Raw genomic sequence first — 27,688 nt, forward strand, 5'->3', positions numbered from 1 at the left:
TCTCAGAGCCCTGCAAAATGACCTTCAGCAGGCCACAAATGTGCATGTGTCTGCACAAATGGTTAGAAACCGACTTCATGAGGATGGTCTGAGGGCTCGACATCTACAGATAGGGGTTGTTCCCACAGCCCAACACCTTGCAGGACGCTTGGCATTTGCCACAGAACACCAGGATTGGCAAATTCGCCTCTGGTGCCCTGTGCTCTTCACAGATGAAAGCAGGTTCACACTGAGCACATGTGACAGACATGACAGAGTCTGGAGACACCGTAGAGAGCGATCTGCACCCTGCAACATCCTTCATCATGACTGGTTTGGCAGTGGGTCAGTAATGGTGTGGGGTGGCATTTCTTTGGAGGGCCGCACAGCCTTCCATGTGCTCGCCAGAGGTAGCCTGACTGCCATTAGGTACCGAGATGAGATCCTCAGACCCCTTGTGAGACCATATGCTGGTGTGGTTGGACCTGGGTTTCTCCTAATGCAGGACAATGCCAGACCTCATGTGGCTGGAGTGTGTCACCAGTTCCTGCAAGATGTAGTTATTGAAGCTATGGACTGGCCTGCCCGTTCCCCAGACCTGAATCCGATTCAGCACATCTGGGACATCATGTCTTGCTCCATCCACCAGTGTCACGTTGCACCACAGACTTACAGGAGTTGTTGGATGCTTTAGTCCAGGTCTGGGAGTTGATCCCTCAGGAGAACATCCGCCACCTCATCAGTACCATGCCCAGGCATGTAGGGAGGTCATACAGGCACATGGAAGCCACACACGCTACTGAGCATCATTTCCTTGTCTTGAGGCATTTCCACTGAAGTTGGATCAGTCTGTAATTTGATTTTCCACTTTGATTTTGAGTATCATTCCAAATTGATATCTCCATGGGATATTACTTTTGATTTATGTTGATCATTTTTGTTTTATTGTTCTCAACACATCCCATTCTGTAATGAATAAAGATTTGCAGCTGGAATATTTCATTTAGTAATGTCTAGGATGCAGTATTTTAGTGTTCCCTTTATTTTTGTGAGCAGTGTATGTTTTGAAGAATATTTCCTTTGAAAATAATGTGTAAATGACTTAGGGAAATTCTCTATGTAAAAGCTCATGTTAAAATTGCCTTGCACTCAGATAGCAATCACACTGCATTCGGATGTACAGTAAATCGAACGCTAGGTGTGAAAAATCATATTGTACTCCATAAAAAATGCATGACACTCACATAACACTTGCATTACACTCGTCCAATGCACCTGCATCAAAATTGGACTGATTTTAAAATCGCTAGAGTGACTCCAGCCTTACCTGAGATGGGGCATTGCTCACAGGGTAATTATGCAGAGCAACCTAAAGACATTCCCCAAGAGAATCCTGGGAGCAAAAGCTGGTCACTTTTGATTTTGTGACGGGTTATCTTTAACCCCTTTCTGGCATTGGGCATAATAATATGCTGATGTCAGACATCCTCCCTTTGATGTGGGCTCCCTAGGTCAGCCCACATCTTTCCCGACACATGTCAGCTGTTTTGAACAGCTGACATGTGCCTCTAACATGCAGGTGGAATCGTGATCCATCCGCGGCTATTAACCTATTAAATGCCGCTGTGAAACTCTGACAGAGGCATTTAACACGTTCTTCAGGCAAGGGCGCCGGAAATCTACCCATCGGTGACCCCCGTCACATGATCGCAGGTCACCGATGGGTTGGAATGACAACCAGAGGTCTCCTGCAGACCTCTATGGTTGTCACTGCCGGATTGCTATGAGTGAGGTCGGCGCTCATAGCAAGTCAGCAATTCTGCTACATACAGGCGATCTCACCATCGCCTGCAGGTAGCAGAGCTGATCCGGTTATGGCAGCTTCTAGTCTCCCTTGGAGGCTATTGAAGCATGCCAAAAGTGGAAAAAAAGTTTTTAAAAATACAAAAAAGTAAAAAATATAAAAGTTCAAATCACCCCCCTTTTGCCCCATTCAAAATAAAACAATTAGAAAATCAAACATACACATATTCTGTATCACCGTGTTCAGAATTGTCCGATCTATCAATATAAAATAAATTAACCTGATTGCTAAACGGCGTAATGAGCAAAAATTAAAAATGCCAGAAGTGCTTTATGATGGGTGCCGCAACATTGCATTAAAATGTAATAACAGGCGATCAAAAGATCATCTCTATACCTAAACTATATCACCAAAAGTGTCAGCTAGGCATGAAAAAAATAAGCCCTCAGCAACCCAAGATCACGAAACATGGAGACCCTATGGGTATCAGAAAATGGCACAATTTTTTTTTTTTAACTAACTTTGGACTTACATAAAAAAGAACCTAGACATGTTTGGTGTCTGTGAATTTGTAATGACCTGGAGAATCATAATGGAAGGTCAATTTTAGCGTTTAGTGAACACAGTAAAAAAGCAACACAAAAAAAACAGTTGTGGAATTGCACTTTTTTTGCAATTTCACCACACTTTGAATTTGTTTCCCTTTTTCCAGAACGATGATATGTTAAAACCAATGGTGACGTTCAAAAGTACAACTTGTTATGCATAAAACAAACCCTCACATGGTCATTTTGACTGGCTGTGGGCATAAGTTGAGCAAAAAACAAAAACGCAAAATCGAAAATACCTCTGGTCATGAAGGGGTTATTTGCCTTTGACAAAAAGGGCGCTTAGAAAAAAACATTTGTGAACTGCTAAGATTATACAAGTAATGAGGACTATATACATTATAGAATTAATGCAGAAATGTTTGTGTCTTTGCTATTTGTCTAATTGAAATGTACAGAAAGTCAAATGTTTACTACAGTAGCCAATCAGTTCAGATGCGTGGAGCTGATTTGCATTCACACATTTCTGAAAGAAGTCTGCCATGTGGGTTCACCATAAAATATCAATTTAATATTAATTTAATAGACACCTACAGTAAGTGATGGTCAGGAAGTGAGTCCTGCCCAAGTCTGAAATATCCAAAATGTTGTCTAAGCTTGACGTCAATTCAATCTATTAAATATATTCAATATTTCTTGCAGGCATCACTGGAGATTGGAAGAACCATTTTACTGTAGCGCAGAATGAGCATTTTGATGACGTTTATAAGAAGAAGATGGAAGATCTAAATTTGACCTTTTTTTGGGATTAATCTTGATATTTCACATGTTTAGTTAAATACTGCATATGTACCATAGCTAAGTAATTTTTTAAATTAATTTTCATCCTAAATTCCTATCTATTTAATGCCATCAGCTAAACTATTTTCTAATATACTTGAATAAAACATTTGTCATTCTCCCCTATCTACACTATCTATCCTTTTGGATGATGCTTTGTTTGACAATCTGGGTGCACGCGCAGGGACTATCACATCTCTTGAAATGAGCATCACTGATGACTTTTCATTTCAAGGAGTGGACAGGGGCTGCGCGGCAGTGACCACAACTTCTGACCCTGATGACACTGTGTTTGAGCCTCCCAGCGTGCACTGGGATTCTCAGAAGAAGTGTTATAAAAAAAGGAAGTAGAAAACCAAAAATAAAGCAAACTAATTTGATAGAGTAGTTAGACAAGAAGAAGGAAAAAAAATTCAAGTATATTTGAAAATAGTTTAGATTATGGCATTAAGTATATAGGGATTTAGAATGAAAATTAATTTGGACTTCGGGCACCCCTTTACTTTTTCGGATTGGTTATCGTGTTACAATGACAGACAATTAATTGGGTTATGCGTCTGACATACAAAATACCGATGCCAGATCTATGCAGTACTTTACTATCCTCAAACGCAGGGCTGCCACTAGGAATTTCGGTGTCCCATACTGGCAAAATTTTCGAGGTCCCCTTGAGACTCCGCCCAGGCTCCACCTCAGCACCACCTACACCCCTCAAACTGTCCACAGTCAAAAGATTTTTAAGCCGCCACCATGACAAGGTAGACTCTTTTGGCCGAGCCCTACACTACTCTAACCTATTAAGCATTTGTTAAAATATCCAATACAATTTAAGCACATTTTTATTTATTTTTCAATTTATAAAATGACCAATAATATCACATACAGGTGACAAATACCACCGCACCATGACCAAACACCATATTACCACTACATAGTGACTTTTAATACCACATACAAGGAACAAATACCACCACACCCTGTCCAGACCATATATTACCTCTACATAATGACCATATAATAGCACATACAACCAGAAAATACCGCCACACCATGGTCGGATAACATATTACCACCACAAAGTGACAGAATACTACAATGCTGATCAGTAATAAAAAACACAATACTAATGTCACCATAAGTGCCATTATACACAGGAGATCTGTACTTAGTATGCAGTGTCTGTGTACAGGTAATACAGTGATCACGGTGACATTATACACAGGAGCTCTGTATATAGTGTATAATGTAAAGTTGATACAGTGATTACTGGTGACATTGTACACAGGACCGCTGTATATAGTATACAGTGTATAGTGTCAGTGTACAGGTAATACACTGACTCACTAGTGACATCTCTAGGTGAAGTCCTTCATCTTTGCTTTTAATCTTCATCCAGCACAGACTGCTGTCACTTTTTCCAGCCAGGGCTCATCTCTGCAGAAAATAACACAGTTAACTAGAGCACCGCTTGCAGAACACATAACTTATTTTTTTCCCAAATTCTAAACTACACCAGATAAAGAAAAAAAAGGCGACAGTTTTGCTCTGCACAGTAACAGGACCGCCCACCCATTCAAAACAGTATCCTCAAAAAATAAAATAAATAAATCACTGCAGTAATAATATTCCTTAATTAGCCCTTATGCTAATAATATCACCCCTCCTGGCCCCCTGTGTGTCTCATTCCTGGCTCCATCCATATGTTCTCCTATCCTGCCCCCATGTGATGTTCCATCCTGCCCCATCTGTCCTATGATCCTGCCCCATCTGTCTCCATCATATCCATCCTGCCCCATGATCCTACACCATCTGTCTCCATCCTGCCCCATCTGTCCCATGATCCTGCCCCATCTGTTTCCATCGTATCCATCCTGCCCCATGATCCTGCCCCATCTGTCTCCATCCTGCCCCATGATCCTGCCCCATCTGTCTCCATCCTGCCCCATGATCCTGCACCATCTGTCTCATCCCAATCCATATTCCTGCCCCATCTGTCTCAATCCTGCACCATGTCTCAATCCTGCACCCTGTTTCCATCCTGCCCTGTGACTCCCATCCTGCCCCCATGTCTCCCATCCTGCCCCCGTATCTCCCATCCTGCCCCTGTGTCTCCCATCCTGCCCCCTGTCTACATTCTGCCCCCCCTGTCTACATTCTGCCCCTGTGTCTCCCATCCTACCCTTGTGTCTCCCATCTTGCCCCCGTGTCTCCATTCTGCCCCCTGTCTCCATTCTGCCCCTTGTCTCCATTCTGCCCTCATGTCTTCAATGCTGCGCCCCTGTTTCCAATTCTGCTCCCGTGTCTCCATTCTGCTCTTGTGTCTCCAATCCTGCTCCCATGTCTCCAATCCTGCTCCTGTGTCTCCATTCTGCCACATGTCTCTATTCTGCCCCTTGTCTCTATTCTGCCCCATGTCTCCATTCTGCCCCATGTCTCCATTCTGCCCCATGTCTCCAATCCTGCCCCCTTGTCGCCAGTCCTGCCACCTTGTCTATATTCTGCTCCGTGTCTCCAATCCTGCCCATGTCTCCATTCTGCCCCTTGTCTCCATCTGCCCTGTGTCACCATTCTGCCTCCTTCTCTCCATTCTGCCCGGTGTCTCCAATCCTGCCCGTATCTCCATTCTGCTCCTGTGTCTCCATTCTGCCCCCTTGTCTTCATTCTGCCCCCTTGTCTCCATTCTGCTCCCATGTCTCCAATCCTGCCCCCGCGTCTCCACTCTGCCCCAGGCAGGATGGAGACACAAGGTCCATGTGTGTCCATCCTGCCGGTGAAACATTGTGCTGCTTGCTGCTTTCAATAAAGATTAAAAATAACACCTTTCTTCTTGCCTTGACGCGCTCCTGCGGCAATGATCTCTCCCGGAGTTTCAAGCACGCACTTGCTGGTGAATGTCAATGATGTCATACGCCAGCGACGTGAGCACTGACATCACTGCCAGCCTCCAATTGTCTGGCAGCTTTAACTGTGGCCTTGCAGGCCCTCACGGACCCGCAAGGCAGTAGAGTAACTGAACCTGCGTCTCGGACGCAGGTTCAATTACTGCACCGGCAGAATCTTGCCGCTGGGGCGTGATCAGCAGAAGAGACAGGGCCCAAGGTGGGCCCCCTCTGCTGACTGGGCCCCATACTCCAGTCAGGCTAAAAAATCAGTATATCTAATGATACAAATAAAACATTCACAACTTTTTTAATTGGTCTTTTTAGTGGTTGCAGGTACTTTTTTATTGTTTCTCTCAATAAACGTAATATCTTTTATACCTTCAACCTTTGTCTTACCAATTTTCATGACCTTTATGTTCATTTTGTTCTCCCTATATACTGTTATTAGACTTGTAAGACCAGACCTGGATGGAAGTATGGGAGTGGAGTCTCCCACCCAGACTCTTTTGCTCACTCTTAAATCCCAGTGCCAAAATCCAGTCAAAATAAATCCATCTCAGTAATCTTCTTGCTTTCTTATACTAAATTCTTTTACTTAGCAAATCATTCTTGATTTATCTTGGGAGTTTATGAATATTGTCCTCCGTCTTGTTGTAAGCAGGTTGCGGGATGCAGTGACAGACAGAAGGCAGAGCAAGGGTTAACAAATTTAACAGTTGTAATTTAACAGGGGGATAGCTCCTCCCAGGGAGATAAATGGTGAAAGGGTAGATGAGAACAACAATAAGTACAGAATAACAACGGTCCTTTTAGGAAAACTTATTGTGTAGTTTATCCTCCTCCACGGCAGAAGATCCTGCAGGGGTTGCAGCATCGGCAACGGCTGGAAAGATGTCCACAAGGGGAGTCCTTTACACGAGGGTCTGTCTTCTGGAGGCAGCGGTCAGTCTCCGATACTTTCAGCTGAGTCCCTAGTCCATGGACTGCTGTGGCCAAATCAAACAGGGCCACAGCTCTTTCCAAGTTCAATGTGGATAAGTCAATGTTCACTAGCAAAGAAGGCCACAAGTGTACATCCGGTACCCGGCCTTCTCTACTCTGCACCTGCGTTTCACTCACAGTCACAAAGCACACAGCACCTCACTCTCTGATAGACATAGGGCACCTGGCAACTCGGTCTCTCACAGTCACTCTGGTGGTGGTGAGAGCTGGAAGACACAGATTGTCGCAGCACTGGATACTTGCGCTTGATGCACGATATCCGCAAGGTCTAAATTATAGAAAAGATCTTATGTATTTCTATTGAGTGCTGAGATTTTTGGTGTTTTTTATTTTTTTTTTTATTTTTTTTTTTTTTTTGGGGGGGGGGTTTTTTTTTGGGGTTTTTTTTTTTTTTTTTGTTGTTTGTCATTTGATAGTTGCTATGTATTTATGCATTTATACGTGTGTATTGCACATGTTTTTATTTATTCTATGTCTTGTCCATTGTTGTATAGGTCTTTTCCTTTTTTTTTTTTTTTCTTTCTTCTTGCAAGGGAGTGACTCCACCAGTGATTTGAGGGCTTAGTTGTCTGCCTCTTTGATTATACACATTTGTGGAGTCCCTCTGCTGATTAGGAATGTTTATAATCATTTTGTGAACTGTTTTGTCTTATGTCTCTGAGGAAGAACCTGGTGTAAGGTTCGAAACGCGTCAGGCGTGGGGGGTCTGTTTTCCCCTTTATGGTTTTATCATGAAATTATGTGAATAAAACTTATCGTGGATTTTATCAAGTCTCCAGTGCCGGATCTTCCTTCTCTCTTCATGTTTGCAACACATGGTGGTCAGCCATTTGATCCCTAGGCACGACCGGCTTACAGGACTATTTTGGTGAGCACAAATTTCCCTTTCCCCTTCCTAATTTTCACAAAGCACACAGCACCTCACTCTCTGATAGACATAGGGCACCTGGCAACTCGGTCTCTCACAGTCACTCTGGTGGTGGTGAGAGCTGGAAGACACAGATTGTCGCAGCACTGGTGCTCTGGGGACGGAGCACGCCCCTCACCCTGCCGTGCATTGCTTGTTCTCACCAAAATGCCCCTCACTGCGTGCACTTTTTCATTTATCAGGCCCCTCCTACCCAGGTCATGAGGTTGGTCCGGTCCCTCATTCCTTTTCCCCGGGCAACAGGGGAGGCTGCCTCAACAGTTCCGGACCCGGCAAGCAGGTACCTGCAGCCTGGTCTTCCTCATTACATTGTTACACTGACAGAAACCTGCCCTAGAACGTTAAAATGGGCAGATACCAGTGAGTTTGTGCTGATCGAACCCTGTATGTCAATAGATATAATCACTAGAGATGAGCAAATTGATTTGATGAGAATCTAGCTTGTGTTCAAATTTTAGGAATTTGCTGAATCCCAATTCAAATCATATGTAATTTGCTTTACATTTGTTGCCATATTATACTTTACAGAAGAGCAATCAGGAAGTTGCTCAAAGCATAGAGTTCAGAAAAGTAGTGTCCCACTCCCCCAACATATAGACTTGCATTTTTTATTGCCTCTCATGTGGCACTAAAGGGTGTTTTTAGCCATGGTAATACTAATAAATAAGTAAATAGCTAAAAAATGATGTAGGTTCCCCCTATTTCTGTTAACCAGCCAACTTAAAGCAGGCAGCTGCTGACTGATATTATCAGACTTGGAAGGTTCATTGTTATTGGGCACATCCCAGCCTAAAAATGCCAGCCCACAGCCAAACCAGAAGTGATGTATCAGATTAGATACCCAATTCTGGGGCTTTGTCTTGGCTTTTCTTGATTGCCCAGATATGGTGGCAATTGGGGTAATGGAGCTTGGGGTTAATGTTAACTGTGTAGTGTCAGATGAAATCAAGCCCTGTGGTTAGTATACTTACTGGGTTAGTAATCAGAGTGTCTGATATACCTCTCTATTTCAAACCCTTGGGCTTGATGACAGCTGATAGAAGCAGCTGACATCAACCCCATAAACCATTACTCAGATTTCCACCGCTTCAGGACAATAATGTCATGCACCACTTCTGGAGCAACTGAGGGCTGGAATTTTTAGGCTGGGAAGGGCCTAATATCCATGTATCTTCCCAGCCTTATAATATCAGTTCACAGCTGTCTGCTTTACTTTTGCTGGTTATCAAAAATAGGGGGATCCTAGGTCATTTTTTATATTAATTAATTAATTAGATTAAACAAGACTAAAAATACCCTTTAGTGCCACATGAAGAGCACTTAAACAGTGCAAGTTTATAATATGTTGGGGGGTTTTGACATTAGATATTTGTATGATTTTTATCTATTTAGATTTTGCTTTGGGCAACATCCTGTTTATTTATCGAGACAAAAACACATGCATCAAAACGCATTAAAAATGCATACAAAAACACATGCAAAAAAGCATAAAAAAAATAAGTGAGCTGATGTGTGGAAAACATGCATAAATTCAGCTGTGTGAAAACCTAAACAAACACTGATTGTGGGAACATACCCTAATAGTTTTTATATTACACACTATTAGGATTTAGTAAGTTGCACTTCTATGTGCTGAAAATTTACTCCGGGGTATACAATCTTTTTAGTTATCAGTATGATGATATAATTGTGTCACAATATGATAGTATTATGTAGCCATGCTGTAGAGGTATTATTTAACCTCCTTCACCCCAAAGCCTGTTTTCACCTTCCTGACCATGCCAATTTTTACAATTCTGTTGACTGTCATTTTATGAGGTCATAACTTTGGAACGCTCCAATGGATCCCACTGATTATGAGAATGTTTTCTCATGACATATTGTACATCATGATAGCGGTAAAATTTCTTTGATATGACTTGCATTTATTTTTGAAAAAAGCTAAAATTTGGCGAAAATGTTCAAAATTTCGCAATTTTAACAATTTTATTTTTATCCCCTTAAATCAGAGAGTCATATCACACAAAATAGTTAATAAATGACATTTCCCACATGTCTACTTTACATCAGCACAATTTTTGAAATATAACTTTTTTTTGTTAGGAAGTTATAAGGGTTAAAAGTTGACCAGCGATTTCTCATTTTTACAACCTTTCAGGTGTTTCAGAGGAACTTTTGGAACGTGGAAGGAAAAAATAAACATTTACTTTTCTTTCACAAAAATGTTCCTTTAGATCTAATTTTATTTTATTTTCTCAAGGGTAAGGCTGGTTTCACATTTGTGTTTTTTTGCGCTGCGTTTTTGCGCATACGTGCGCATGCATTTTTTCCCCCTATATTTAACATGAGTGTGCATACGTGCGCGTTGGCATGCACACGTATGTGTTTTTCGTGCGCTGCGTTTTTTTAAGGTGTGCGTCCATAAAGTCCAGACGCTACATGTTGCATTTTTTGGTCCGCCCGACTGTTTAAAAAAAACGCATGCGCACGTATGCGTTTTTTTAAGCATGCGTTTTTTAAGTCAACATTAGGGATGAGCTTTACTACATTGACTACTAACCCTAAACCATAACCCTAACCCTACCCTAACCCTAACCCTACCACTAACCCTAACCCTACTAACCCTAACCCTAACCCTACCACTAACCCTAACCCTTACCCTTCTAACCCTAACCCTACCCCTAACCCTACTAACCCTAACACTAACCCTACTAACTCTAAGCATAACCCTAACCCTCCTAACCCTAACCCTACTAAACATAACCATAACCCCTACCCCTAATACTAACCCTACCCCTAACCCTACCCCTAACCCTTACCCTACTAACCCTAACCCTACCCCTAATCCTAACCCTACCCCTAACCCTACTAAGCATAACCCTAACCCTACTAACCCTAACCCTACTAAACATAACCATAACCCCTACCCCTAATCCTAACCCTACCCCTAACCCTTACCCTACTAACCCTAACCCTACCCCTAATCCTAACCCTACTCCTAACCCTAACCCTTACCCTACTAACCATAAACCCCAACCCTACCCCAAATCCTTTTTTGGGTGAAGACAAACAATGTGGAAAAAAACACAAACGCACTAAAAATGCATACAAACGCATAAAAACGCTGCATTTTTTTCCTGAATGCGCATAAAAATGCTTGAAAAAAATGCAGCATTTGTTTGTGTTTGCATGCGTTTTTCCATGCGTTTTTTTGCGCAAAAAACGTGCTGCAAAAAAAAGCAAGTGTGAAAGTAGCCTAACAGGAGAAAATGAACCATATAATTTGTTGAGCAATTTCTTATGAGTATGCCGATACCCCATATGTGGGGGAAATATACGATTTGGGCACACTGCAGGGTTCAGAAGGAAAGGAGCGCCATTTTACTTTTTGAATGTAAAATTTGCTGGCATAATTAGCTGATGCCATGTCATGCCCCTGATGTGCCTAAACAGTGGAAACCCCCAACAAGTGACACCATTTTGGAAACTAGACCCCTTAGGGAACTTATTTAGATATGTATTGAGCACCTTGAAGAAATAGGTGCTTCACAGAAGTTTATAACGTGGAGCAAAAAAAAATCACATTTTTCCCAGATAAATCATTTTTAACTCCATATTTTGCATTTTCATAAGAGTAATAGGAGAAATTGTGCCATACAATTTGTTGTGAAAATTCTCCTGAGTGCGCAGATACCCAATATGTGGAGTAAAACAACTGCTTGGGTGCACGGCAGGGCTTGGAAGGGAAAGAGCACCATTTGATTTTTTGAATGTAAAATTTGCTGGAATAATTAGCGGATTCCATGTCACGTTTGGAGAATAACTGATGTGCCTAAGCAGTGGAAACCCCCAACAAGTGACACCATTTTGGAAACTAGACTCTTAGGAAACTTATCTTGATGTGTATTGAGCCCCTTAAACCCACAGGTGCTTCACAGATGTTTGTAACAAAGAGCGGTGAAAATTTAAAAAAAAAAATTCCCAGATAAATCTTTTTTAGCTCTAAATTTTGCATTTTCATAAGGGTAACAGGAGAAATTGCTCCATAGAATTTGTTATGCAAATTCTCCTGAGTGCACAGATACTCAATATTTGGAGGAAAACAACTGTTTGGGTGCATGGCAGGGCTTGGAAGGGAAGGAGTGCCATTTGACTTTTTTAATATATACTGTAATTAGCTGGAATAATTAGCGGATGCAATGTCGCGTTTGGAGAGCCCTTGATGTGCCTAAACAGTGAAAACCCCCACAAGTGACACCATTTTGGAAACTAGACCCCTTAGGGAATGTATCTAGATGTGTATTGAACACCCACCTTAAACCTCCAGGTGCTTCACAGAAGTTTATAACGTTAAGCAGTGAAAATTAAAAAAAAAAATCACATTTTTCACGCAAAAATCTTTTTTAGCTTCAAATTTTGTATTTTCACAAGGGTAACAGGAGAAAATGGACCCCAAAATTTGTTGTGCAACTTCTCTTGCTTTTACCGATACCCCATATGTCATAGAAAACTACTTTTGAGGCACAGTGCAAAGCTCAGAAGGGAAGAAACTCCATCTTATAGTGCAGATTTTGCTGCACTTGTTTGAGGGTTCTATGTTACATTGGCAGAGCCCCTAAGGTGCCAACACAGCAGAAACCCCCATAAGTGACCGCATTTTACAAACTAAACCTCTCAGTGAATTAATCTAGGAGTGCAGTGATTATATTGATACCATAGGTGTGTCACAGACTTTTATACCATTTGGCAGTGAAGATAAAATAATATATATTTTTACCACCAAGATTGTGTGTTAGCCCCAAGTTTTACATTTGCATACTGGGAAATGGGAAAAAATGGCACCAAAATTTGCCCCACAATTTCTACTGAATGCAGCAATACCCCGTATTTGGCTGTACAGTACTACTTAGCCATACGGAGAGACTCGGGAGGGACAGAGCGCTATTTGCCCCCTGGAGCACAGATTTTCCTAGAATAGTTTGTGGATTCCATATAAAGCGCCTCTATGTGATAGAAAAGCAGAATCCTCCCTCAAGTGAACCCATTTTGGAAATTACAACCCTTTGGGAATTTGTATACAGGTGTATTGATGATTTCGACTCCATGGATGTTTTCCAGAAACGAGGAACAATGGATGATGCAGAGTGAAAATTTCAAACTGCATTTGTAGTGACCAGTACATTATGCACAGCTCATGCTTCTACACTCACCTGTATAATAGGTGGGCTTTCATCACTACAGAAATGACAAAGCCTACAGTATGTACTTGAGCACAGTATGAAATATTGGTGCTCAAGTAAGGTATCCAGCCTGTCTTATCAGCAGAGAGAAAAAACTTGGCACTCAAAAAATTTTTTTGCAGAAAAAGATTCCATTTATTAACATCCAGGTGACAATTATGTTAAACATTTTCGGTCCCAGATTGGACCTTCATCAGAACTCTGCTTCAGAGGACGGATCTATATTCCGCTTTCTGTAATGACTACTCAAGGAGACAAGATGCCTGGATGTTCTCCTGGGATTTGTGGGCAGCAGCGCATATGTGGAGTGCGACCTCTGTTGCTGTGGATAAGCGCTCATCCACATTGTCATTATAGAAGTCGGAATATAGGACCGTCCTCTGAACCAGAGTTCTGATGAAGGTCCAATCTGGGACCGAAAACGTTTAGCATAAACGTTTAAATTTTCTCACGCAGCAGTGCCGTAAGTGACAGGATGAACTCAGGTGACCTCTAGGCAGCGGAGTGATCCACAGCTGGAGAATTATCTCTGGTCACTGTACACTGGAGCTCCTTTAGAATGGTCACATCTCCTAATGTGACAGCTCTACACGGGAGATCGTCGTGGAACAATCGTTATTAAATGGATTACGTTGGAACAGGGAGTATACTGTTGGTTTATTATTTTATTTTTTTGCAGGTGATTAAGGGCGTCGGGGATTAGCTGTATGGTGAGTATGTGTACTGAATGTGTGTATGTGTTTTTTTTTATTTATTATTCAACACAGTAGCTGGATGAGGGGACTACTATGGTCCTATCATCGGCTAATGCTGTCACTGTAGCAGACATAGCTGGATGGGACTAGTAGTCCCATGGGACAATGCCTGCCTACACGCAGACCCGCACACACACACACAGCCACGCACACACCTGCAGACCCCAGCACATAAACACAGATAGACACAGACACCCACACACAGACCCGCACATAGTCTCCGCCCACACACATAGTCTCTGCCCACACACTCTTACTCCTCCTGATCTGCAGCGTTTCTCGCATGCAACTCCGCAGCAAAACTGGAAATCTTTTTACACCTGCGGTTTTGCTGTGGATTTGACTGACTCAATGGAAGTTAATGGGTGCAGAAATGCTGCAGATCCACAAAAAGATTTGACATGCTGCGGAAAATAAAACACTGCAAATCCGTGCATAATTTTCCACATCATGTGCACACCAATTCTGAATTTCCCATTGACTAACATTGGTTGTGCACTACACTGCAGATTTGATGCAATTCCGCGCATCCAAAAACGCTGCAGATCCGCATCAAAATCCGCAACAGGTGCACATACCCTTATATAGATTTTTTCTGTTTTGACGCTTTTACACAATAAAAACTATTTTATAGAAAAAATAATTATTTTTGCATCGCTTTATTCTGACAACTAGAACTTTTTTAATTTTCTGCTGATGTAGCTTTGTGGTGGCTTGTTTTTGCAGGACAAAATGACGTTTTCAGGGGTACCATTTTATTTACATTTGTCTTTTTGATCACGTTTTATTGCACTTTTTGTTTGACAGTATGATAATAAAGCATACTTTTTTGCCTCGTTTTTTATTTACTTTTTTTACGGTGTTCATTGAAGGGGTTAACTAGTGGGACAGTTTTATAGAGCAGGTTGTTATGGACACAGCGATACCAAATATGTGTACTTTTATTGTTTATTTTTTTATTTACATAAATAAATGTATTTCTTGGAAATATGTGTTTTTCTTTATTTGGGGATTTTTAAAAAAATAATTTGCACCCGACCTACTGCTACAATGGGTAAATTTCATTTTGTTATGTGACCCTAAACTGTTTTTTTGGGAACTATCACATTATTCTATTTGTGCATGGTGCATTATTCCTCTCCTCTAGTGGATCCTTCTGACCGCTGTTAATATTTGTAGAATGGGCATTGTGCAATCTTATGTATCTTTATACATTATTTGTATCTAACAACAGAACTGCTCTCTACTGCCTATCAATGGGGTTCTCTAACCCTTTGAGTCTCATAGTGGATTAACGATAAAGCAGCTATTGACTGGTTGTGTGGCTTTTTTTTACCCTTGTGCATTTACATTAGGGTTAGCACTGGTCTCTATCACGTCTGGGTGATGGTCATTTATTCTCCTCATCATGTAATATCTATTATGTGACTATTTTTGACAAGCTCTGTTCTTATGTGTGTCTTTTTGTATTATAATAAAGTTGTATTTTTCAGAAGTGGACTTTTTCTCCTCTTGTTTCACCAAGCTGCTTACCTATTGTCATGTAGCCAATCTCAGCCTTTTACAGGTCTACAATTTTGTCAATGGTGTCCATTGAAAGCTCTTTGGTCTTGGCCATGGTGGAGAGGTTGGAGTGTGATTGATTGAGTGTATGGACAGGTCTCTTTTTTTTACAGGTAATGAGTTCAAACAGGTTCAATTAATACAGGTGAGTTCAGAGTAGGAGGACTTCTTAAAGAAAAACTAACAGATCTGTGTGAGCCAGAATTCTTGCTGGTTGGTAGGTGATCAAATGCTTATTTCATGCAATAAAATGCAATTTAATTATTTAAAAATCATACAATGTGAGTTTCTGGTTTTTATTTTTAGATTCTGTCTCTCACAATTGAATTGTACCTACGATAAAAATGACAGACCTCTCCATTCTTTGTTGGTGGGAAAACTTTCAAAATTGAGTTTATCAAATACTTATTTTCCTACTGTATATTTGATATCACTGTGATCGCAATGACACAAACTATAAAATTTACATATCATTTATCTTGCCTGCTTTGACATATCTTTAATGGTAGAAAAAAGAAACAAGTAAAAAGGCACATTTCCTTGAAAATCATAACAATGTGAACTAAAGCTCATCATCCAACAAACAAGCCTTCATACAACAGACATGATAACTATTATGGTTACTCAGCATAGTGATACAAACATTTTTTTTTTTTTAAATAGATAAAAATGTTGTACTGTCCCTGCTTTCATAATCTATAAAGATGAGATGCCCATTGCCCTTTTATTACCTTTATAACACTTGTAATTCCGTGTGACAGGAGCTGCTCCTCACTGTTCCCCCTCCCATCTGGGACATTTTGTCACACACAAGTTTTCAGCTCTCCCCAGTGAGTAACAGCCAACTTGAGAAGAGGGGGATTCACCCATTTATAAGCCAGAACAGGAGGGTATTTATGAGTTATAGATACTCCTGGCCAATGGGCTCGTCCTCCCTCCATAAATTTGTAGCTGGAATGGCCCAGTAGGTGAATACAGTTGATACAGGTAGGCATGAAAGGAACACCGAAACCACAGATGCAGATGGGTACAGTTGATATACAGATAGGCACTGGCAGGTGCGGGCTGGTTCACAGCTGGTATATGGGTAGGCACTGGCAGGTATGGGCTGGTCTAGGTGATATACAGATAAACACTGGCAGGTGCAGGCTGGTCCGGCTGGTATACAGATAAGCACTGGTAGGTCAGCTGGTATACAGATAAGCACTGGCAGGTGCAGGCTGCAATGGTTTGTATGCAGACAGGCACTGGCAGGTGCCAACTGGTACAGCTGAAATACATGGAGACTAGGCAAGTCCATGCAGACAGGTGCTGGAAAGGTAGACCGAATGGGGGGTACTGAGGACCTGACAAGTAACAAGCATATAAGGTGCTATCTCTTGTGGAGGTCCCAAAAATAATAAGTACCTCCCAGCAATTGGCTGGGGGCACCTTACAACAGCACAAGAGGACCCTTTAAGAGGGAGGGAGCACTTGTGCCCTAAGCACAGTGCCTGGAGATCTGCACATCATGTGCAGAACCAGGGCAGCAGCTGGAATAAAAGGGGGAAATGCGTAATGGTGGCCAAGGCGAAGAGTGTGCCGGAACCCATGCCTGGGAAGAGGAGAAGCATGAAGGAATGCTGGAGCTACAGTTCCCCCCCTTTACGCTCCCTCTTTGAGCCTGCAAGAAATCTCTACAAGAGGAGCGGGACATGATTGTTCTACCTGGGCTTCCACAACTTTTCCTCAGGCTCAAACCCCCTCCAATCCACAAGCAAAACAGTTTACTTGGAAGCCAGAATTTCCTCTCTCTCCGAAAACATCTTCAAAACTGAGTGGAGCCGTAGTGGTACCTGGATCTTTGAAAAAGGGAATGAGGATCACTGGCTTGAGGAGAGACGAATAAAATAAATTGGGGATCTGTAAAGAGGAGGGGAGTTTGATCTTGTGGGGTACATGATTTATTTGGTTAAGAACCTCAAATGGTCTGATGAAGCATGGATCCAGTTTATACGAGTGTAGCTTGAGATGGACATACTTTGATGACAGCCAAACCTTGTCCCCAGGAAGAATCAGGGCCAGATCCAGACGTCTCTTGTCTGTGTGTCTCTTCATCCATTCAGAGGATTTCAATAAGGTGGTCATGGTATCCTGTCACATCTTTGAAAAGCCTTTGATGATAGATTCTGCAGCAGGATGGTCAGTGGTATTGGACATTGGGAAAAGAATATTGGGATGAAGGCCTGTAGAAAACAAAAAATGAAGTTTTAGAAGAGTACTCACATGGTTGTTACATAAGAATTCATCCTAAGGTAGGAGTTGTCCCAATCACTGTGGTGTGCACTGACGAAGTGCCTCATTAAGTTAGTCAGGATCTGATTGACCTGCTCTACTTGGCCATTAGATTGTGACTGGTAGGCTGAAGAAAAATTAAAAGTAACATTAAGTAGCTTGCAGGTAACCCTCCAGATGCAAGATGTAAAACTGGACTCCTCTATCCGAGACTATATGGAGAGGTAAACCATAGAGGCGAAAACTATGTAGTATGAACTTCTCTTCTAGTACAGGAGCAGACGGAAGACAGTGGAGTGAAATGGGCCATTTTAGAGAAGAAATCCAAACCACCCAGATGACGGTACACCCTGCTAATACTGATAGGTAATGAAGTCCATTACAATATGCTGCCAGGGAGCAAATGGTATGGGCAATGGAAGTAACCGCACATTCAGAAGCTGTTTCAGAGTCTTGTTCTAGGCACAAGAGGGACAAGCTGAGACAAAATCCGCAATATCCTTGCACAGTTTTGGCCACCAATAATGCCGGGAAATGAAGAGACCCTTTTTCTTCTGTCCAGCATGAGCAGCTAATTTAAACGAGTGAACCCAGTGAAGATCCTGCTTATTGTCTCGTACAGCAATGAAAGTATTTCTGGATGGGACACAAAACAAATTCAGTGGAGTGACTGTAAGTATTAAGTAGGGCTCTATGATGTGTTGTTGAGGCATCTCCTCCTGATAGAGGACATAAATTACCTGGAGAGTGTATCCACCTTGATGCTCTTATCAGCTAGCTGGAAATGGAGAATAAGGATGGAGCGGATGAAGAAGAGAGACCACCTGGCTTGCTGTGGATTTAGCCGCTGTGTGGATTACAGATAGGCTAGATTCTTAGGGTCAGCATAAATAAACATTGGGTGCTTTGCTCCTTCAAGCGAGAATTGCCTCTCTTTCAGAGTCAGTTTTATTATCAACAGTTCTCAATCGCCTAGTAGTTGCATTCTGGAGCTGAGAAGATTTTGGAGAAGAAGCTGCAGGTCACCATATGGTCGCTGCATTGTGCAGTGACCAGATTAAGATGGCTGCTGCCACAGGAATCTGTACCACCCACGCCCCCACTCCCCGTGTTGGCAATCGCTATGATTGGCTGGTGAATTGTGACCAGCCAGTCACAGCAATGTGACAATAAGGTTTAAAAAAAAAACACAGCACAAATCACAGCAGTCACAATGGGTGGGGTGATCGCAACATCACCTTGCATAATTAACCCCTTTGCACTGATTGGCTTAACAATAGTTCCTGACCAATCAGCGCTAAAGGGATTACTTTAAAATTGCAACCCCACTCCGCACACCATCTTTTCCTCAGAGTTGGAGTGCAGAGATGTTGTGAGACCCCCTAGTGTTACCCTGAGAGAGAAATTCATTGGTGGCCAGTGCAACCCTCCTGTGATTTGTGCCTCCTGCCATCTCTTATGCTGTGCCTCCTGCTCCTGCAATCCTGTGCTGCGATCTGCCTCCTGCTCCTGTGCTACGTTCTCCTCCTATGCTGTGTGCTGGCTGCACTGTGACTGATCTGTGATCACAGCAGCAGTAGTTCCCCAATCCCTGTCCCAGTCCCCACCCATAACCCACCTCCGCTCCCCCCACTCCAATTTGAATTTTTTTGTGCACTTTGTTGTTCTTTTTTCATGTGCGAGGCATCATGCACTGAGCAATTTTGCTCTTCACATGGCATTCTGGTCAGTAGAGCTGAAGATCAGAGTCTGTGTCAAAGGAAGTTTTCTTTTTAGTTTGTTAGAGTAGCGGACGTCACAGTGTTAGTGACGTTCGTTTAAAAATAAAATTATACTAGTACAGTGTAGTTTCATAGATAGCGACGTAGTGTATTAGAGGAGCGGACGGCACACTGTTAGTGATGTCCGATTTTCTTTTAGAAAAAAAATAATAGTACAGAGTAGCATTATAGACAGGGAGGTAGCGTCTTTCTTTTGCATAAAAAAAACTTGTTATTGCCTGGTAATTTAGTAGCTAGGGCATAATGGGGGTGTACGTTGTATTGTTAGTGATGTTCATTTTTCTTTTGCAAAAAAAAGAATTGTTTGCGTAGCGTAAATTTTTAGTGAGTGCATTAGTGGAATGTACGATGTATTGTTAGTGACGTTCGTTTTTCAAAAAAAAGGAATACTTAGCGCCAAGTAAATTTATAGGTAGGGCATTAGTGTAATGAACGTTACTGTAATTTTTTTTATACAAACTCTTTTTTTGCGACTGATTATTTTTTTTCCTCTAAGCGTTTGTTCTAAATTGTTCTTTTCTACTTTATTTTCTCTACTTTTTTTCTCTCTGCTTTTTATAATAAGTAGTACCATTTACACAAGCCCAGCACAAAACACGTGTAAATGCACCACTTAGAAACACATCCTCAGTGTTTTGAAAAATCAAATAAAAATGACCCATTCATTAAGCCCTTAACAACAGCCAATATGCCTTTTAACGACGGTAGTAAAGGGTACTTGAACCACAGCGCCGTTAATTAACAGCGCTGTTGAAAAAGTGTATAGCGTAAATCGTATACATCTCTCAACAAGCCTACCAAGTTTATGATGAGGAAATTAAAAAGAGAAAGAATCAAAAAAAGGATAATTAAGATTGTATCTCCCTCGGGTGATCCCAAAATTCACCCTAGGGACATTGTCAACTCGTTTGCAGATTTCTTTAAAAATCTTTATAACCTGAAAGATGACCCCCAAACACCGGTGGTTAACTCGAATTTTCTGGATTCTTTTCTACAGAGTATCGATTTACCAAGAGTAGATGAGCTGGACTTGAATGGACTTTTTACCAAGAGTTGATGAGCTGGACTTTTACAGAGAATGAAATAGTTGACGTTATCAAGAAACTGCAGTCCCAAAAATCACCAGGGCCGGATGGTTTCTCTGGGGAATACTATAAATCCTTTTAAAAAATTCTGGCTCCACAGTTGGCTTCCGTCTTTGGTCTGGCATCCTCTCTAGGAGATGTTAGAGGCAACAATTGTCATGATTCCAAAGGAGGGGGGAGACCCCGAGAGGATACAGAACTATAGGCCAATCTCGCTCATAAACAGCGATATTAAAATCTACTCAAAGATCATCGCAAACCGACTAAAAAACATCCTTCCACGTCTGTTGGTGGATTATCAAATAGGGTTCACAGAGGGCCGCCAGACCTCAGATGGGACTAGAAGGGTGTTGAACTTGATAAATTTAGCTAACAATTCGAGAACCGAAACTGCTTTTCTGGCACTGGACGCCGAGAAGGCGTTCGATAGACTAAACTGGCTATATTTAAAAACAACTCTCGCTAGATTTGGCTTTGACGAGAAGTTTCTATCAACAGTCTTCGCCCTATACTCGGGTCCTAGTGCCAGGATCTATGCAAACAACTTCCTTTCTGACTCGTTCGACATTACTAATGGCACAAGACAGGGGTGCCCCCTGTCTCCCCTTCTATTTGTGCTTGCCATAGAGCCCCTAGCCGAAATAATTAGATTAAACAATGATATTATAGGCTTTAAACTGACATCACGTAATTTTAAAATCGGGTTATTCGCAGATGATCTCTTCCTCACACTTCTTGATCTCGCAAATTCCATTAAAGCCCTTTCAGATGAACTAGAAAAATTCTCTAGAGCATCCTATTTTAAGATAAACTCACACAAATCCAAATTTATAACTCTAAACATGAAGCAATCCGAAATTAACGAAATAAAGACTCAAACCCAGTTCATTTGGGAGGAGAAAGATATTGTCTATCTAGGGATTAGAATAGCAGGATCAATCCAAGCCCCAGTTGGGGCCAATTTAGACAGCATTATAAAGACTATTACAGGCAATCTATCCTTTTTGACTCAGTTAGAGACTTCCATTTTTGGGAAGATACTGGCAGTCAAAGCCTTTTTCCTTCCCAAAATGTTATACATATTTAGGACTTTGCCAGTTAGCTTTCCACGCCAATCCATTGATAAAATTCAAGAGCTCATCCGACTATTTATTTGGAAAGGTAAGAAAGCAAGAATATCTGCAGACTTACTTTATAAAAATAAAAAACATGGGGGCGCAGGACTGCCCAACATATATGCTTATTATCAAGCCTCACTTATTAAACAGAGCTGGCATGGTTTATGGAAAACATGACACATCCGGCTTGGTATGGCTTGGAGAGAGATGCTGGTGATAGAGGTTCCACGCGAAAGCTTTTCTTTTACTTCCTTCTGCAAAAGCACAGTGCGAACTCATTGCATCCTATATTTCAGTCGATAATCTCAGCCTGGAGGGAACTCATTAAGCCGACTAAAAATATCAAAAAAGCAGAGCAAATCTTAAAACTATCCCTATCTTCATTTGCACTGATGGATGATCTCCCGATGCCGGAGGTATGGGGGAAATCTGGAATCAAAAAGGTGGGGGATGTTTTTAGTGGAGTGGAGTTCCTGAAATTCAGTGAGATCAAGGCTAAATATAATCTACCATCATCTGAGCTGGTCTTTTACACCATGTTGAAAGACAGAATTTTGAAAATCATAAAAGGGAAGACTTTAAATTATGAAATGCTAACTTCACTGTTGTGCAACCTTAAAAATAAAAACCTCTGGAGTCTGCGTAATTTGTATAGATCTGTCGTCAAGGACCTAACGAGCCACAAAAACATATACATGAAGAGATGGGAGTCCGATTTAGGTGCTGATATCCGTCTCGAGAATTGGAACGATGCCATCAAATTCACTTACAATTCCAACATATCAATGGGTCTTCATGAGGGTTATTTTAAACTGTTAAATAGGTGGTACTATACCCCGACAAGGTTATCACATTTTAACACAGAATTATCTTCCTTGTGCTGGAGAGGCTGTGGACATCAAGGGAACCTCTACCATATATTTTGGGGTTGTTAAAAGATCAAAAACCTCTGGTTCCAGGTTACACAGCACATTAACCTCATTGCTAAGGACTTCACAATTACGCCTGAAAGAGCACTTCTTTCATTAGACATGGAACAGTTTGATGATTTGGTAAGATACATTATCATACACATCCTCTTAGTGACTAAGACCATGTTAGCACAATGGTGGAAGAAAGTCGAGGTTCCTAAGTTTTCGGGCATACTTGATAAGATAGGCCAACATAGCGATTTAGAACTCAAATTTGCGATTAACAACAATCACATCCACAAATATACAAAAAAATGGAAGACTTGGAACAACAAATTCCATATCAAATAGACCCATTAAGAGGTATTATATTTTGAGGCCTAAACATGGCCGTTGTAGTACCGGGATGTTGTATTTCCTTCCAAGAATGTTACCCCATAATAAGGATTGGCGATTTTCTTTTCCTTTTATGTTGTTATTTGCTATATGCTATTTAATGCCTATTTGTGGGTTCTCTAGTTTTAAACTTTTTCTGTACCTGTACAAGGTTCTTTACTTCCCATTCCCTTTCCTCCCTTCCTCCCTTCCTTCCCTTACACTGCTTAATTACTGAAAACCAACAAAATTATTTGAAAAGAAAAAGTGTATAGCGCCCCCCAGAGTCGGATTTACTCCGGGGTCTTGGCTGCCAGGGGCAGCCAAGACCCCAGAGAACATGATTTGGGTAGGTTTTTCTGATCGCCGTTATTAACCGTATAACGGCGACCGCAAAAAAAAGTCTGATGTGCCATTTAATTTCTCTCTCCTCTGATGTGATCGCACATCAGAGGAGAGAGAAGTAGGGTCCCCGATCCATCCCTACCGGTGTTCCCCAGCGCGTGTGTTTATCCCCATAGGCACCGCCATCTTCTTCTGGGAAAAAAAAGGTGGGCGCATGCGCACCCGGCAACAATAGGAAGGCTTTTCCTATTGGTTCATTGTGGTCACTGTGATAGACCCAATTTGTAAATAACCCCCCCTTTATCACCACCACAGGTAGGGAAAAATAATTAAACAAAGAAAATATATTTATTTTCATTTTTCCATTAGGTTTAGAGTTAGGCTAAAGTTAGGGTTAGGGTTCGAATTAGGGTTAGGGTTGGAATTAGGGTAAGGGTTGGAATTAGGGTTAGGGTTGGAATTAGAGTTAGGGTTGGGATTAGGGTTAGAGTTGGGATTAAGGATAGGGATGTGTTGGGGTTAGGTTTGGGGTTAGGGTTATGGCTAGGGTTGGGATTAGGGTAAGGGTTGTGGTTAGGGTTATGGTTAGGGTTGGGATTAGGATTAGGGTTATGTTGGGGTTAGGGTTGTGGTTAGGGTTATGGTTAGGGTTGGGATTAGGGTTAGGGGTGTGTTGGGGTTAGGGTTGGAGTTATAATTGAGGGGTTTCCACTGTTCAAGCACATCAGGGGGTCTCCAAATGCGACATCGCGCCACCGTTGATTCCAGCCAATTTTGCGTTCAAAAAGTCATACAGTGCTCCCTCGCTTCCGAGCCTCAAAGTGTGCCCAATCAGTGGTTTACCCCAACATATGGGGGATCAGCGTACTCAGGAAAATTTGCACAACAGCTTTGGGGGTCTAATTTCTCCTGTTACCCCTTGGGAAAATAAAAAATTGGAGGCTAAAAAATAATTTTTGTGGAATTTGTTTTTATTTTATTTTCACGGCTCTGCATTATAAACTTCTGTGAAGCACTTGGGGGTTCAAAGTGCTCACCACACATCTAGATAAGCTCCTTGGGGGGTCTAGTTTCCAAAATGGGGTCACATGTGGGAGGTTTCTACTGTTTAGGCACATCAAGGGCTCTGCAAACACAACATGATGCCCGCAGACCATTCCATCAAAGTCTGCATTCCAAAACGTCACTACTTCCCTTTCAAGCTTCGACGTGTGCCCAAACAGTGGTTTTTCCCCACATATGGGGTACCAGGGTATTCAGGACAAATTGGACAACAACTTTTGGGGTCTAATTTCTCCTGTTACCCTAGTGAAAATAAAAAACTGCAGGCTAAAAAATAATTTTTTGTGGAAAAAAAATTATTCTGTATTTTCATGACTCTGCGTTATAAATTTCTGTGAAGCACTTAGGGGTTCAAAGTGCTCACCACACAGCTAGATAAGCTCCCTGGGGGGTCTAGTTTCCAAAATGGGGTCACATGTTGGGGGTTTTCACTGTTTAGGCACATCAAGGGCTCTGCAAACGCAACATGACGCCCACACACCATTCCATCAAAGTCTGCATTCCAAAACGTCACTACTTCCATTTTGAGCCCCGACGTGTGCCCAAACAGTGGTTTTCCCCCACATATGGGGTACCAGGGTACTCAGAACAAATTGGAAAACAACTTTCGGGGTCTAATTTCTCCTTTTGCCCTGGTGAAAATAAAAAATTCCGTGCTAAAAAATCATTTTTGTGTAAAAAATATAATTTTTTATTTTCACGGCTCTACGTTATAAACTTCTGTGAAGCACTTCGGGGTTCAAAGTTCTCACCACATATCTAGATATGCTCCTTGGGGGAGTCTAGTTACCAAAATAGGGTCACTTGTGGGGAGTTTCTACTGTTTAGGCACATCAATGGCTCTGCAAACGCAACATGACGCCCACAGACCATTCCATCAAAGTCTGCATTCCAAAACGGCACTCCTTCCCTTCCCAGCTCTGCCATGCACCCGAACAGTGGTTCCCCCCCACATATGGGGTATCAGCATACTCAGGACAAATTGCAAAACAACTTTTGGGGTCTAATTTCTCCTGTTACCCTTGTAAAAATAAAAATTAGCGGGCTAAAAAAATCATTTTTGAGGAAAAAAAATGATTTTTTATTTTCACGGTTCTGTGTTATAAAATTCTGTGAAGCAATTGGGGGTTCAAAGTGCTCACCACACATCTAGATAAGTTTCTTAAGGGGTCTAGTTTCCAAAATGTTGTCACTTTTGGGGGTTTCCACTGTTTAGGCACATCAGGGGCTCTCCAAATGTGACATGGCATCCGATCTCAATTCCAGTCAATTCTGCATTGAAAAAGTCAAACGGCGCTCCTTCCCTTCTGAGCTCTGCCGTGCGTACAAACAGTGGTTTACCCCCACATATGGGGTATCGGCGTACTCAGGACAAATTGCACAACAACTGTGGGGGTCTAATTTCTCCTGTTACCCTTGTGAAAATAAAAATTTGGGGGCGAAAAAATCATTTTTGTGGGAAAAATATGATTTTTTATTTTCACGGCTCTACGTTATAAACTTCTGTGAAGCACTTGAAGGTTCAAAGTGCTCACCACACATCTAGATAAGTTCCTTAAGGGGTGTAGTTTCCAAAATGGTGTCACTTGTTGGGGGTTTCCACTGTTTAGGCATATCAGGGGCTCTCCAAACGTGACATGGTGTCTGATCTCTATTCCAGCCAATTCTGCATTGAAAAAGACAAACGGCGCTCCTTCCATTCCAAGTCCTGCCGTGCGCCCAAACAGTGGTTTACCCCCACATATGGGGTATCGGGGTATTCAGGAGAAATTGCACACAAAAAAAAATTTTGTGGTTCATTTTCTCTTTTAACACTTGTGAAAATAAAAAAAAATTGGTTCTGAAGTAAAATGTTTGTGAAAAAAAGTTAAATGTTAATTTTTTCCTTCCGCATTGCTTCAGTTCCTGTGAAGCACGTAAAGGGTTAATAAACTTCTTTAATGTGGTTTTGAGCACCTTGAGGGGTGCAGTTTTTTAGAATGGTTTCACTTTTAGGTATTTTCTGTCATATTGACCTCTCAAAGTGACTTCAAATATGAGGTGGTCCCTAAAAAAATGGTTTTGTAAATTTTGCTGTAAAAATGAGAAATCACAGTTCAACTTTTAACCCTTATAACTTCCTAACAAAAAAAAAATTTTGGTTCCAAAATTTTGCTGATGTAAAGTAAACATGTGAGAAATGTTATTTATTAAGTATGTTGTGTGACATATCTCTCTGATCTAAGGGAATAAAAATTAACAGTTTGAAAATTGCTAAATTTAAAAAATGTTCGCCATATTTCCATTTTTTTCATAAATAAACGCAAGTCATATCAAATAAATTTTACCACTAACATGAAGTAAAATATGTCACGAATAAACATTCTCAGAATCTGAGGGGTCCGCTAAAGCGTTACAGAGTTATAACCTCATAAAGTGACAGTGGTCAGAATTTTAAAAATTGGCCTGGTCATTAAGCTGCATATTGGCTCCGTCACTAAGGGGTTAAGATGCTATTCACCAGAGGAGGCATACACTTTCCTTGCCTCCAACATGGATTCAGCCAATGAGGAAGATCCAACATTTTTATATTCATCTTCCTCCAGCAAGGCGCCCTAGGATCCAGGCAACCCCTACAGCAAACAATCCCATATGGACTGCACCCCCTGAAAATTATCTGCCTGTTATTCCGGATTTCACAGGCCTCACTGAAATTGACTTTTTCAACTTCTTTTTCAGTGAGGAAAAAATAAATCTCATGATGGCCCAGACAAATTTTTTTGACCATTATTTTTTCAAACAAAATCCCACTTCATCATACGTCAAATAGACCCCTCTCAATGCAGCTGAAATGATGACATTTTGTTGCATTGTGCTGCATATGGGCATAATCAGAAAACCAGAGATTGGACAATAGGGCAGAACTGATATTCTCAATAGCACACCGATATTCCATATGGTCATGACAAGGAAGCGAAAAAAATGTTTGCATTATAGTGATAAAGCACACTATCCTCCCAGACAATCCTAACTTTGATTGTCTATACAAAATTCAGCCAGTAGTTGACCACTTCAGAAAATTTGCTGAGGTGTTCAACCCCCAAACATTGCTATAGATGAATTTCTGGTTCATTTCAAATGGAGACTAATATTCCGACAATACCTGCCCACTGGTAATAGAGCCACTGACAGAATGAAACTGTAATAATCTTTATTT

General features: G+C 41.4%; 2 protein-coding genes across 3 annotated transcripts in view; one reads left to right on the plus strand and one right to left on the minus strand.

Moving 5' to 3' along the window:
• The window catches only part of LOC141055576 (sulfotransferase 2B1-like), a 79,555-nt gene extending 72,102 nt beyond the window's left edge, over positions 1-7,453 (plus strand). The window contains exon 6 of the mRNA XM_073552558.1: positions 3,034-7,453. Coding sequence (XP_073408659.1) covers positions 3,034-3,143 — 110 coding nt within the window. The 3' untranslated portion in view covers positions 3,144-7,453. The remainder of the gene's footprint in view (positions 1-3,033) is intronic.
• An 8,370-nt stretch (positions 7,454-15,823) lies between these two features.
• LOC141056401 (uncharacterized) overlaps positions 15,824-27,688 on the minus strand; it is a 76,459-nt gene continuing 64,594 nt past the window's right edge. For both annotated transcript variants that reach the window (XR_012222037.1, XM_073553306.1), the window contains exon 2: positions 15,824-17,766. The gene's annotated coding sequence lies outside the window, so the exon portion shown is untranslated. The remainder of the gene's footprint in view (positions 17,767-27,688) is intronic.

The sequence above is a fragment of the Dendrobates tinctorius genome, unplaced genomic scaffold (genome assembly GCF_039654945.1).
Source record: "Dendrobates tinctorius isolate UK_male_01 unplaced genomic scaffold, ASM3965494v1 ptg000001l, whole genome shotgun sequence".
Lineage (NCBI taxonomy): Eukaryota > Metazoa > Chordata > Amphibia > Anura > Dendrobatidae > Dendrobates > Dendrobates tinctorius.